At 42.8% G+C, this 14,310-nt stretch overlaps 1 protein-coding gene across 1 annotated transcript; it reads left to right on the forward strand.

Annotated features, from left to right (window-relative positions):
* Positions 1–1,415: 1,415 nt before the first annotated feature.
* On the forward strand, positions 1,416–12,935 carry LOC133380950 (nuclear factor 7, brain-like). Its single transcript, XM_061619219.1, has 5 exons — positions 1,416–2,165; positions 4,607–4,702; positions 5,575–5,808; positions 7,425–7,447; positions 8,980–12,935. Exons 1-5 carry the CDS (start codon positions 1,758–1,760, stop codon positions 9,239–9,241), a joined length of 1,023 nt encoding a protein of 340 aa, XP_061475203.1. The 5' UTR covers positions 1,416–1,757; the 3' UTR covers positions 9,242–12,935.
* Positions 12,936–14,310: the final 1,375 nt, after the last annotated feature.

The following is a 14,310-nucleotide window of genomic DNA, read 5'->3' on the forward strand; positions in this document are numbered from 1 at the left end:
AGACAGAAGCATTGTGCGTTGGTGGTTCCTGGGTTCGGTCAGTTGCCCGATTTGGATGTGGTCATTCTCCCTCTGAAAGAGCAGGTCTGTAGTCTGGGGGTGCTCCTAGATCCATCTTCGTCACTAGAGGCCCAGGTGATCTCAATGGCTAAGAGTGTCTTTTGCCACCTTCTGCTGGTAAGACAGCTGCAACTGTTTCTGGATCATGATAGCCTGACCACTGTTGCCCATGCACTGGTAACCTCCAGGTTGGATTACTGTAATGCGCTCTATGTGGGGCTGTTTTTGAAATTGGTCCAGAAGGTGCAACTAGTGCAAAATGCAGCTGCATGGCTGCTCACTGGGGCAGGGTATCACCAACGTGTTACTCCGTTGCTGAAAGAACTGCACTGGCTGCCCATTACCTACCGAGCCAAGTTCAAAGGTCTGGTTTCGGTGTGTCCCTGTGCAGCTGGGACCAGGATACCTAAAAGATAGTCTTACCTCTTATATACCCAATCGATCACTGCACTCTGCAAATACTATCTTATCAAGAGGTCCATTCTGCACACTATAGGATGCAAACCTTTAGTGTTGTCGCATCTACCCTTTGGAGTTCCCTCCCCTTTAAATATTACACAGGCACCATCTCTGTTCCCGTTTCAGTGCTGACTGAGGACCTTTCTCTTTCAACAAACCTTTTAAGTAGAGACCTTATCCCATTCTGCATCTGTGCTGGAATTGCTTTTAAAGCTGTTTTAAAAATATTTTTAAGATGTTTTAATACATTTTTCAAAATGTTTTGTTTTAATATGTTTTATGTGCTTTAAATGCATGGTGTGTAGTATGCAATCTTAATCACCATTCAGCAATGAAATTTATTGGCAGCTGAAGCAAATATGTGCCTACTCAAAAGAAAGCCACAAGTGCGGGTAAGTGGTTATAGGACTGTGCCCTTGGTGACTCTGGGCTAATCTCTGCTTCTGAGCCAAGCTGGCTACTTCCCAGGTTTGTTGGAAGGATAATATGGAGGGGCAATGTAAACAATCCTGAGCAATTTGGTGGGATAAACTACACATACCAACAAATTCAGGCTGCACATTTAGTTGATTGGGAGGACTTGGGCAACATACCCACTTTCCTAAAAGATCAGAGTTGAAAGTGTAGAATAATACTTTTGACACAACCTCATCTAACATCCCCACATACAAATCAGGATGAATGCATAACACAGGCTGTCCCTAGGCACCTCTGGTCAATAAATCAACATGCACAGGACTGCAGCCATGCAGCACAATCCTTAAATTGCTTACTTATGATGCAAGCTTCTGTGTTTCTGGAAAACGTGGCGGGGAAGTCTCCAAATAGGATGCTGGTAATTGCGTTTAGTACTACAGCCTTAACATTCCATGCATGGCTGGCACAACGAATTTGTTTAAGGTGCTACCGGACCCCTTGTTCTTTTAGCTTTAACAATCGCTTTGCTTAGTATATGTTTGAGAACAAGTTCCCATCTGCATGCAGCTTCAAACCTACGATCAATCACAAGCCACGCGATGGGTCTGGGCAACCGGAACTGCTGATCCGCGCACGGGAGGGGAAACTGCCGTTTGTTTTCATCAGAGCCATCCTATTTCGTTGAAGGCTTCCCCGCCCCAGAAATACAGGAGTGAAAGCAAAAGCAAATGAGCCCCTCAACTTCCTTCGGCTGGGCGTCAAGCGGCCATACTGATTAAGCACTGACGGGCAATTATCCTCCCGGTAGCCTGCGTGGGATCATGGCCTCCAGCTTGGCCGAGGACCTAGTGTGCCCGATCTGCCTCTCCCTTTTCCAGGAGCCCCAGATGCTGGGCTGCGGCCACCATTTCTGCCTGTCTTGCGTGAAGAGTTGCCTCCCCGAAGGGCGGAGCAAGGGGAATTGCCCGGAATGCCGCGCTCCCTTCAAGCTGCCGGAGCTGAAACGCCACCGAGTCCTGGCAAACCTAGCCGATAAAGCTCGCGAGTTAAAGCTCGACCAGGAGCTCTCGCCGCGTGCCACCCAGGCGGGCATCTGCGAGGACCACGAGGAGCCGCTCAAGCTCTTTTGTCGCCAGGATTGCGTCCCCATCTGCGTGATCTGCCGGGACCTGCCCCAGCATCGAGGGCACGAGTTCCTGCCCACCAAAAATGCTGTCGAATACGCGCAGGTCAGAGCAGAAGCATAGGCGTCTGTTTTCCCAGGAAAGGAACTGTCATCACGGGTGGAGGTGGGGATTTGAGAGGTGGGGATTGCCCAGCTTTCCAAAGTTACTGACTGGATTCTGACCTCAGACTCACAGAGAAATTTGTAAGCAATATTTACTCAGAAGTAAGGCTCTGTGGGATTGATTCCCCAGTGTGTATTTTGAATCCGGAGATGTATTTGCCTTTCATCTGAAAATGTAGTCAGGACTGGGGGTTTATTTTTGTTTTTAAAAAAGGGGTTCAGAATTAAACATTTTTTAAAAAGTACACTCCTCTTTTCAATCACAATGGTCACAACAGCTTTAAAGTGAGCTAAAGAAGCGCATCTTTAAAAGCAGGATGGAAATGATATATGAGGCAGGATAAAAGAAATCAGCAAAAGTTTAAATACCTGGGAAAATAAAAACGTCTTCCTACCAGAAAGAGTTATGCACTAATTTGTAACCTAAATTCTTTACCCTGAAATATGACTTGTGTTACAAGCTGTGTATAATATGCAAACTAGGCAAACTGCTTTTCTTGCATAATTTATTCGTTTATTTGCTGTTTAAAATAATGTGATTTTTCAAATTATATTATTTCTCCAACTGAGCATACTTTATTCTGACATTTTAATCACGTCCTGCATTACCTGAAGCATTTATTATTAAATATATTTGTTGCCTAATGCAAAATACCTCTAGGTGAGCTACAGTTAAAAACAAAACATTCAGTACCATATACTGGTTTTCTTTTTTACAATATATACATTGGAAGCATCATAAAACAAACACCCCCCCCCAAAAAAAACCTTCTTTAAGTAGTCTAGATTACACAAAGTCCCCATACAGGAAACAACAACCCCAATTAAGCCTATTAACCACCAGCTAAGAAAAGATGTTAAAGCTCCAAAACTGAAACTATTATAAATACTGCTTCACTATTTATTTTATTTATTTATTATTTCAATTTATATACCGCCCTTAGCAGAATAGCTCTCAGGGCGGTGAACAAACAAGGTAAAATACAATATATCATGGTAAAAAATCACAAAAACATGTACAAACAAACAACAGAAAGCACAACAAAAACAAATACAACACAAATTAAGAAGGATACATATTAAAAATAGAAAGATTAAGAAAATTAAAAGATTAAAATGCCTGGGAGCATAAAAAGGTCTTTACCTGGCACCGGAAAGATAGAAGTGTAGGCGCCAGGCGTACCTCTTCGGGGAGGCTGTTCCACAACTCAGGGGCCACCACAGAAAAGGCCCTAGATCTATCAAAACCCTTTGTGATCTGGGCAAGTTACTTTGAAAGGTATAAAAAGCTAAAATAACTCTTAAGAAATCACCACACAAAAACACTACCTGGCCTGCTCTTGTGCTTTTTAACCACAGTTTAATATGCAAACGTTAGCAGGTGAAAGTCTTCATGACACAGAAATAAAATAGTACCAAAATGTTGCAGATCAGTCCACTAGTAGCCTACATACACTGAAGCATATATTTGTACCATAAGGGCTAGAAACATGGTCTTTTTTTAAAAAAAAACAAAAACCTACAGATCTTGAAAAGTTGAATTCTTCTGCCCCATACCAGCTTCTGAGGATTTGCTCATCTGCACATAGCTTTGGACATAGTCATTTGGAATGGAAATGAACTGCAAAGAAAAACCTGGAATTGTGTTGGTTTATTTATTTGATTTCATTTATGAATTGCTCTCCTTAAAATATCTTCAAGCAATTCCACAACAAAAACATCCAACAATAAAAACAATTAAAAACCATTGCCAGTACAGGGGCAAACTGGAAAATAGACCTTCACTTAAAAGGCTTGTTGAAAGAGGAAGGTCTTCAATGGTGCCTTCGGTAGTGCAAGGATGGGGAACCAATGATTCCCCAGATGTTGCTGGACACTAACTGCCATCAGCCCAGGCAGTGCATTGGCTAGTGGGTCAGGGATGATGGGAGCTGGAGTCCAGCAACATGTAGAGGGCCACAAGTTCCCCATCCCTGCGATTCAAGACAGATGCTTTATATGCTCCAGTTGCCCGATCCCCTCGCTCCACAAGCAAGTGAGCATCTACATAGCTCGTTCCCTGCAAATTTGAGGGTAAAAAAATAGATTTGCCTTTATATGTGTAGATGTATTTCTACAGCTTGTCAAGTAGCCAAATATGCGAGTTTCCCAATTATATTTTAAAAAAATCTTCTATTATCTCCTGTGTGAAGGTCTTCTTCCAGTAATGGTGCCATGTGGTGGTGCAGAGCCACCTTATCGTCACCAGCATTGCTGCTGCTTACCTGGATTGTCCATGCCAGACCCAGGAAAACAGCCGCTCCACCTCACCACAGGTGCTGCAGGGCAATTGTTTTTTTCCTTTGTTCTTAACCACTGTCTGTTGCTTGCTCTGCTACACAGGGGACACTGAAACCATACCAAAAGTCTCTGGAGAAGCAACTAAAGGAGGCCTCTATGGAAGAATCACATCAGCAGGAAGAAATTGAAGAACTAGAGGTAAAACGGAAAAAAGTGAGCAGTGATAGCAGTAAGGGGCAAAATTCACAAAAAGTTTAAAAGCGTACACTTGTGGATTCTGGGGGTAGGTAGGTTGCAATTTAAAGAGCACTTATTTTATTTATAACCCACACTTCAAATTCATTGTCGCTTACAATAAAATATTTTAAACATGATGGAATAACTTATACGTTACAATAAGTAAAACAGCAAAATCTGTAAAAGCTATCTAAAAACAATATCAAAACAGTGCAAATGAAGCAGATCAACAAAAGCTTAAAAAGTGGGGGGGGGGGTTTCACCTGACGCTGGAAACCCATTGGACTAGGTACCAAGGCCAGACAGGCTTCTCCATGGAGTGTTCAAAAGCCAGGGCACCACCACTGAAAAAACCCTGGCTCTGGTAATCACGAGGCATAGTGCATATGGCAGGAAAAATCCAGAGCAGGGCCTCTTGATGACCACTTCAAGTATAGGCAGGTACATGTGAAGAGATATGATCCTTCAGGTACCTGCCCTCATGCTGTGGTGGTTAAATTTCCATTTTTATACTTCACAATATCCAGACATGTAAGTGCTCCCAAAGAATAACCCTATTTTGCACTGGAAATTTTCCAATTCAATTTAAAAAAAAAAAAAAAAACCTACATCACTGCCGTGTTAGAGGGTTGGGGAACCCTTTCAGCAGATTTGGTGGTGGGCTTAAGGCGGTGCGGGGAAAGGAAGGTAAAATCTGCTTGCACAATGTTTAGTTATGTATGCTTGTTTGATTTTTGTGATCTAGAATATGTTTCTGCTTTGTTTCCCACTAGCACTACCAAAAATGGCTACTTGTTGATTTCTTAGGGCTTTTTCCCTCCTTCCATTTGCAGAGTTACAATGCAGACATCTTAAATCACATTTCCATAAAATTTGAGGCTCTCCACCAGATCCTGCATGAGAAAGAAAAGAATATTAAGATGACCGTCCAGCGGATGAGGGCAAACAACTTGAAGGAAATGGAGGGTGCTTTAACATTCCTGAAAGAGGAAGTGTCTTCACATACTGAGATCACTGCCAAGATTAAAGCAGCATTAGAAACTACAGACCATGTTGCCTTCCTGAAGGTAAGAGCAGCTCTCATCAGAGGGTTACCTACAAGGCTAAACGAGATTTTCAGAGCCAGGGGAACAGCATGGGATCCAGGGGGTCCTACCAACATGTGATGTGAAGGGGGTTATTTATTTATTAAATTTATTAGTCGCCCATCTGGCTGGTTGTCCAGTCACTCTAGGTGACATACAAATTAGGAATATACAATATACACAACATAGAACATTAAAATATCAGCCAAAACATTAAAACAGAAACATTAAAATATCAGCTAGTAATAATAAAACCTAACCTGCCCCCAAAACCTGCCTGAAGAGCCAAGTCTTCAAGGCCCGGCAGAAGCTCATCATAGAGGAGGCATGGTGGAGATCGTTTGGGTTGGAATTCCACAAGGTGGGGGCCACAATTTTAGAAAGCCCTCTCCCTAGTCCTCACCAGTTTCGCTAGTTTAACTGGTGGGATAGAGAGGAGGCCTTTCGAGGCTGATCTAGTTGAGCGGCATCCCTGATGATGTTGGAGGCGTTCCTTGGGCACTGTTTGACATGGGGAAAGGTGTGTGGAGAGAGACGTGCCTTAAAAGTTCTTGGCCAAATAACAAAAGCTGGCTCTAATTAATGTGGCTGCCAATTAGCTTTCCACATAACAACTGACGGTGTGGGTCGCAAGTTATCAAGCACTAAATGGCACCTTTCATTTGTGCACAATGTCCACTGTCGATCTTTTTGAGGGTACCAGCATTTATAAAATCAGTTGCGTCAAGAGAATTATCTCAGCCAAATACTGCGGGTGTTCTGCCGTTAATGTAAAACATTTCTTACATGGATGACTATTTGATCTAGCATAAGCTACATAGATACTCTATTCTGTTATTTATTTTTAGCTGTGTTTTTAATTATTTATATGCTACCTTTGGGGGCATAGCCCACTCACGCTGGCTCACAGTTAGGGATGCAAGAGAAATTCAATTTGGATCACATTTAAAGCTGAATTTGTACTTTCCAAAACAATGAGAACCAAAACACAGCCATCCTTCATATTCACACCTGTCCAAATTTTGCAGTGTAGTTCTCCAAGCAAACAGTGTTGATAAAAACGTATATATTAGCGGAAAGGGTGCATAAAAATGCATATATTAGTGAAATAACATACAAAAATGCATTATATGAGGAGAAAGTTCTTGCAAAATGTGTACATTGGTCAAAACTGCATACAAAAATGTGTTCATTAAGAGAAATTTGCACTAAAATACTGGAAAAAAATTATAAGGATTTTTTTAAAAAAAATGCAAATTGCTGCAGAAATGTAGATAAGTGAATTTAAAACTGGAAAAATTAGAAACTGAGAGAACCAAAATTGACAGATCCTTCCGTCCTCACAATATCATAAAAGCCTGCTAAATTCAATAATCTAAAATATTCAAACAAAGGCTGCAGGATTAACAATTATTTAAAAGGCCAGCTAAAACAGATTAAAAGGCTAATAAAACAACTAAAGCATCTAATTTTTACCCAAAAAAAAGCACTGTGTATATTTTTATTATGACCTGATACCTAAATACTATTCATTCTTTCAAATTGGCAGGGAATACCGTTGTAAATAAATACTTCTAAGTTGTTTCTCTTTCATGCAGGGCTTTCGGGAGCTGTTGGATGAGTAAGTTTTTAGAACACATTGTCATGTTTCACTTCTGTAGTTCTCCTCAAACCTTTCTATTCCTTGAGTCCTTGTTTTCACCTAGGGTTGGGGAATTGGCCCAAAGGCAAGTTTTCTTTTTGGACAACCTTGTGGGGGCCACATCCAAGGGATTAACAGAACCAGAGACAAAATACAGCAATAAATGAAAGGTTTTCCTTTGTACAGTAGACTAGTTTACACTCTGTGTGCGTGCGTGCGTTCATTCGTTCTGTATCCAGACGAGCAAGAGCCATTGTCAGAGTTCAGGGATACATTCCAGCAAGGCAAAAACACTCAAAAGACGGTGTTCAGCAGGGCCCATTGGTTTGTGGCCTGAGTAGAGACCTGAGGGCTTGATAGAGAGGCTAGGAGGGCTACATTTGGCCCTGGAATGGAGGTTTCGCACCCCTGGTTTAACCCCCCATCCCCACCTGGAAGCAATGTTAGGCATTTGCTTATATTAATCTTGCCTGTTTATTTTCTGTGGTTGCTCCTTCCACATTAGGGCCCTTTAGTACTGCTTGAATCATTGCTTTTCCACAATCGACTAGAAGTGGAATTAAAATGGCAGTTGCACATTGCACGTAATATAATATATCAAGCAATTCCCTTCCACATGGCCAAATTCCTTCTTCAACATTTATTCAGAACTTAAGCTTTGTTAAGCAAAAGTCCCTTGCAGTATTAATTAAAAGCTTCCTCCTTGCACATTCCACCACTTTCCTTGTGTTCTGTTCTGCTCAGCTGGAAGATTAATGATGATTTGCCCTGTCATAAAGTCAGCTGTTTTTCATTTATTTTGCTGTACAAAGAAAGTATTTCTCATAACACCACTTGGAATTGCTTGGTGCTGATCAGCAGAATATAGATTTTGCAAATAAATAAATAGCATGTATTATTAGATTATGAAACTCTGTGTTCCCCCTTTCAATAATGGAACTACTGCATCAACTGAAAACTTTCGTTCCAGCAGGCTTTGGGCCTGACCAGTTTGGGTATCCAAACCAATGTGTGTATATATATATTTAGTATGCAAAAAATGGGTGTTTTATCTACTGGAGTTTTGTTTATTTATGTAATGAATCAGATCTCAGACACAAGTCAGAACAGATAAGGTACAAATAAATAACATGTGAGCTGTTAGTGGGTGGAATGAATGTTAACTGGCCATTTTCCCTTGCTTAGTTGAAATTATGGCTCCTGTTTGAAAGTTAGTTGCTTTTCAAACCAATTCTAGAGTCTGACATTAGTCAGTCCTGCATTAGGAGCAACAAGTGACAGGCTGTGTACATACCAGATATTTAAAGCTCATGACGTCCCCCAAAAGAATCCTGAGAGTAGTAATTTTCCCGGCCATCACAGGGCTGCAATTCCAAGCACCATTATCAAACTACAATTCCCAGGATTCTTTGGGGGAAGTCATGTACTGTAAATGTATGGCATATATGCAGCTCCAGAACAGAGTGGGATACAAGCCCTCTCCAGTAACCTGATGCTTGCTGTTTTCTCAGAGTCATAGACCATGTAGAGGAGGAGGAAGGTGATGATGACACTGCAAGTGAGGAAGATCAGGAGTATGATGAAGAACAGGATGAAAGTAGCAAAGAGGTGGATGAAGAGGAGGAGGATGAAATTTCTGGAGATGAGGAATTGTATACCAATAAGACTAATGTGGTACCTGTGTTTCCAGCCCTCAAGAAATTCAAGGAATCATTGGATTTTGAGGCTTGGGGGGAAATGTTGGAATGGATCAAACCCAGGCAGGTGAACTGATCTCATCCTGTATTTTTTACACTGTACGACAGTGGGTGTGAGAGTCAGAGAGCTATACCATACTTCCCATGAAAGTTACATTAAACAAACGCTTCTGGCAGTTATCTACTGGGCTCCAGGTGATGGCCTGTAATTGAACTCCCATGCTGACACTGCCTTGCATTTTTTACTCCTGTAATCCTTCTGATGCTGTTGTAAACTGCTTAGATACTTATTTTTAAATACTAAGCTGTGCATAAATTGATTAAGTAAATGATGCAGTATATTTTTAAATAAATAATAAAATAGGTAACGTAGTAGTAGTAATATATTATTTTTGAATGTTAGGGGAAACTTTTTTTTTAATGGTTGCAGCCTCTGGTTCTGTCCATTGTTGGGATGGCATCAGCAACACTTTTGCAGCTGACCTTTTAAACATGGAGCAGCTCCTCTGTGAGGAGCAGTTTCAACATTTGGAGCTTTTTCGTTTAGAGAACTAAACATATACTATAACATAAACTATACAGCTGGTATAGCACAGTGGGGAGGAGCCTGGCTGGAAGTCCAGAGTCTGAGCTCAAATCCCTGCTTGTCTCTCCTAGGTGTCAAGGGCCTGCTAAAGATCACCCCACAGTGAGTGGCTCAGGAGTTACGTGCCCTGCCACCTGTGCAGCCATGGGCAAGCTGCGTAGCCCCACAGAGCCCAGTTGCCCCCCAGCTGGCAGTTGCAGACAAGGAAGGGGCTGGCTTGTGCAGCTGTGGCAAGCTGAGCAGGCCCTAGCCAGCTGGGGAGGACTAGCCTCAGAGGGAGGCAATGGTAAACCCCCTCTGAACACTGCTTACCATGAAAACCCTATGCATAGGGTAGCCATAAGACAGGATCGACTAGAAGGCAGTCCGTTTCCATTTCAGTTTAGAGAAAAGGCAAGTACAAGGTGGCATGATACAGGTGTACAAAATTATGGAAGATGTGGAGAAACTAGATAGAGTTTTTCTTCTCATAATACTAGAACTCGGGCCCATCCAATGAAACTGAATGTTGGCAGGTTGAGGACTTCTTCACACAGCACAGAGTTAAGCTATGGAATTTGCTTCCACAGGAAGCAGTAATGGCCACCAACCTGAATGGCTTTAACAGTTCAGAGGATAAGACTATGTTCTGCCTCCACTATCAGAGGTAGCATGCCTGTGAATGCCAGTTGCTGGAAACTGCAGGAGGAGAGAGTGCTCTTGTGCTCAGGTCCCATTTGTGGGCTTCCCACAGGTGTCTGGTTGGCCACTGAGAACAGGATGCTGGACTAGATGGGCCATTGGCCTGATCCAGCAATGCTCTACGCATGTTCTTACCTCTAAAGCCAGCGGAAGGGGTTGGCATTGTTGGACACCTCTGAGGCCCATACACCAGCAAGAGGTCCATCGCTAGTCTTCTAGCCCTCATTGTGCTGCTTAATCCACTCTCTCCATGTGGCCCAAAGGCAGAATATGGGGAGTAAGGAGAAAGCAGTAGAAGCTACTATTGTCTTGCTTGCCTGCCTTTTCCCCACTCGGCAGCACTACAGACCTGGGCCCACAGGGGGAGGACAATCAGGCAACAGCTCTACTATAGTATCAGATACTAGCTATTGCTTCATCCAAAGAATCCTGGGAACTGTCATTTTGTTAAGGGTCTCCTTACAATTCTCAGCACCTTTAATAAATTACATTTTCCAGGATTCTTTGGGGGAAGCCGTGACTGTTTATAGTAGTATCATACAGGTTTAAATGTTTGGTGTGGATGCGATAGTCAGAGAGGTCCCCGTAAGTCATCTAGTCTAGCCCCTGCTCAATGCAGGAGATCCAGCACTCAAGCATTCCCTCAGCTTGAAGACCTCCAGCAAGAGAGAGCCCTCCATCTCTCTAGGCAATTGGCTCCATTGTCAAACTCTTTCCTCCTACTGTTCAGCTCAAATCTAGTCTCCAGAAGCTGCACACTGTGTTTAGAGAGACAGGTTCTACACAATTAAAATTAAACTTAATGCTCTATGGCAGTCTTCCACAATCTGGTGCCCTCCGGATATGTTGGACTACAGCGCCCTACAGTCCCAGCCAGCCTGACAGCTACCTGGAGGGCACTAGGCCGGGGAAGGGTGCTCCATGTTGATCTTAACTATTTCACAAGCAAACCAAAACCAACATTTTTAAATTTGTATTTTCTGTGGTGAATCTTAAGGGGCAAACTACATGCCAAAATGGAAGGAAAACGGAATACTTTATTTAAAAAAAAAAGCAAAGCTGCTTTGGGTAGGAAATTCGTAACAGAATCACCCAAAGGAGGAAGGTAAAGGAGCACTAAATTGGTTGCCCAACCACTGTGGAAAGGATAAATATCCATACCTTGCATTGCCACTTTGGTATGCATTCCTTTCCTAGGCCACACTTGCACCATACATTTATTCCAATTTAAATAGTCATGGCTTCCACAAAGTATTTTGGGAAGTGTTGTTTATGAAAGGTGGCAAGAGTTGTTAGGCAACCCCTGTTCCCCTCACAGAGCTACAGTTGTATCAGAGTTCTCTGAGAAAAGAGACTGACTGTTGAATCAAACTTAATTTTGATTTGTAAAACAAACTTAAAATATTTTAGAATTGACAGTCCATTTCTAGCTTCCCTGACAGTGTCTCTCACATTTTTAGGCGCTCCATTTACCTGGGAGTAAGCTTACTTCTGAGTAGATTTTTCAAAAATTGCAGTGAGTACAGTAGAGACCTGTTTTTTGGCAGCCTGCTTTTCAGCATTCCACTAATACGGCGGGTTTCAATTAGAGTAAGGCCCCACTCATACGGTGCTTGTTCCACTTTTACAGTGTTTTTTGGGCGTTGGGCACCATTTTATTGATAGAGTTCCTCTTTTCTGAGGGTTTCGCTTTTCGGCGGGGATCTGGGCCCTACTGTACTCCAAACCTCCACCCCCCCCTTTCTGCCTACTTCCTTCCCTCAAGCTCATGTACTGCCAGCACACACAAGCTCTACTTCAGGCTGGTCTTTCCTTCTTCAACTGATGTTTAATGGCAAAGCAAGGCCCTATTATCACCTCCTATTGTCAATCTCATGTAACAACTCATTCACAACCTTTCATAAAGCTTAGCATCTTTAACAGCCTTTCATAAAGCTTAGTACTTGAACAAACTGCCAAGTAAGTCTCCAGAACCAAGCCCCAGAGACTTGTCTCTAAGGGCCAAACCCACATTCAGTTTTCTAATGCCCAAAACACTAAGCTTTTGGAGGAGAGGCTCTCTATCTTCCACATACCTAATGCAATCCCAAATGACATGGTCCACTGTTTCCACCACCCCACTGAGCTCACATTCCTCAGAATCCATATGTGCAACCCTGTACAAACCACTCCTAAGAGCACAGTGTCCTGTTTGAACTCTAAACATGCTAACTGTTGACCCTTAGGCAATACTACCTCTGGTTGTTTTTCATCAAGTCTGAAAGTCTGGAGCAAGGAAGAGTTTTTGTTATGTCTTTGTAGGAACTTGCAGGCCCGTCAAGGTTGCTGGTTCCTAGGCAACGGGAGATAAGGTCTGGAGCCAGAGCAGCCAGCTTCTCTGTGTTTTTCTGTGGGGGTTTTTTGTTCTTGAAGGAGAAGCAGCTTTCTGTGTGAGCTCTTGCTATGTGGGAAAACAAAACTGCTTAATGCCTTAATGTCCTGAATAAATGGACTCTTAACACTATGTCGTGTTCTTGGAATTTCTTGACCACTTATACTCTAATGTAACAGCGCTTACAACGCAAATACCGCACACATCAACACTAACTTATATCTGCTGTCCTTTCAGGTGAGATGCTCTGAAGTCCTTCAGAGTTGAACAAAAGAAAAACACCCGCTGACCTGTAGTTTCCATCTCCCACCGCCCTGCCACCACCACTCACTCAGCATCATCTCTTTAAGTGGACAGAAACAACATAAAATCAATGCTCCTCTGTCCCAATGCCTTCTTAGCCACTTGATCAACTATCTCATTCCCAACAATACCCACGTGAGCTGGGATCCAACAAAAGTAAACTAGAATACCCATATGTAACCGCTCAGTCATCAACCTCCAAATCTCATTCACTATATTACTTTTGCATCCTATATTGCCATTCTTAATAGCCATCAAACCTGACAAGGAGTCTGAAAACAACCACCCAATCAGGTCTCACATCCCACACCCATTCCAAAGCCAACAAGATAGCAACCAAATCAGCATTTATGATCAAAACCTGCTATGATAAACAACAAGCCCTTAGAACCTGAAATACTGGATTTCCTTCTTTCTTGCCCATGTCTCCATTTTAGCCTTATTCCTCTTTTTCCTACTCCGTAGCTCCAGCAATTGGCACTTCCTTGAGCTCATTTCTGATTGGCAGCAGCTACTGCTGCTAGAACAAAGCCTTAGGCTCTCCCCCTGGGAGGAATAACTAATTGCTCACAATCAGCTCCACATGGACAGCATGCAGGGAGTGTCAACACATGAACCAAAGCTCTCTTCAGGGGTATTCACAGGTTATTCTGTACAGGGGTACAAGCCTTCTGTACCTGGGTCTAGCTGATCTTGAGAAATCACCATGTGTACCAGTCCTCTGAAGGAAAGGCTGAAGGCGTGGAAAGGCAGGATACAAGTCCAGTTCTGGTCTCTGCACTTCAAGAAGGATGCAGACAAACTGGAATGGGTTCAGAGGAGGGCAACAAAGATGATCGGGGCTGGAAACAAAGCCCTATGAGGAGAGACTGAAAGAATTGGGCATGTTTAGCCTGGAGAAGACTGAGGGGAGATATGATAGTACTCTTCAAGTACATGAAAGGTTGCCACGTAGAGGAGGGCTGGGATCTCTTCTCGATTGTCCCAGAGTGCAGGACACGGAATAATGGGCTCAAGTTGCAGGAAGCCAGATTTCGACTGATCATCAGGAAAAACTTCCTAACTGTTAGAGCCATACAACAGTGGAACCAATTACATAGAGAGGTAGTGGGCTCTCTGACACTGGACGCATTCAAGAGGCAGCTGGACAGCCATCTGTTGGGAATGCAGGGGCACAGGATATACATTCAGAAGAGCAAAATTA

This window comes from Rhineura floridana, chromosome 3, assembly GCF_030035675.1.
Source record: "Rhineura floridana isolate rRhiFlo1 chromosome 3, rRhiFlo1.hap2, whole genome shotgun sequence".
Taxonomy (NCBI): Eukaryota; Metazoa; Chordata; class Lepidosauria; order Squamata; family Rhineuridae; genus Rhineura; species Rhineura floridana.

Coding starts and splice junctions, on each gene's coding strand:
- LOC133380950 (XM_061619219.1), top strand. CDS start 1,758: ATGGCCTCCAGCTTGGCCGAGGACCTAGTGTGCCCGATCTGCCTCTCC. Junction 2,166..4,606: donor ATGCTGTCGAATACGCGCAG/GTCAGAGCAGAA, acceptor TCTGCTACACAG/GGGACACTGAAACCATACCA. Junction 4,703..5,574: donor AAGAAATTGAAGAACTAGAG/GTAAAACGGAAA, acceptor TTCCATTTGCAG/AGTTACAATGCAGACATCTT.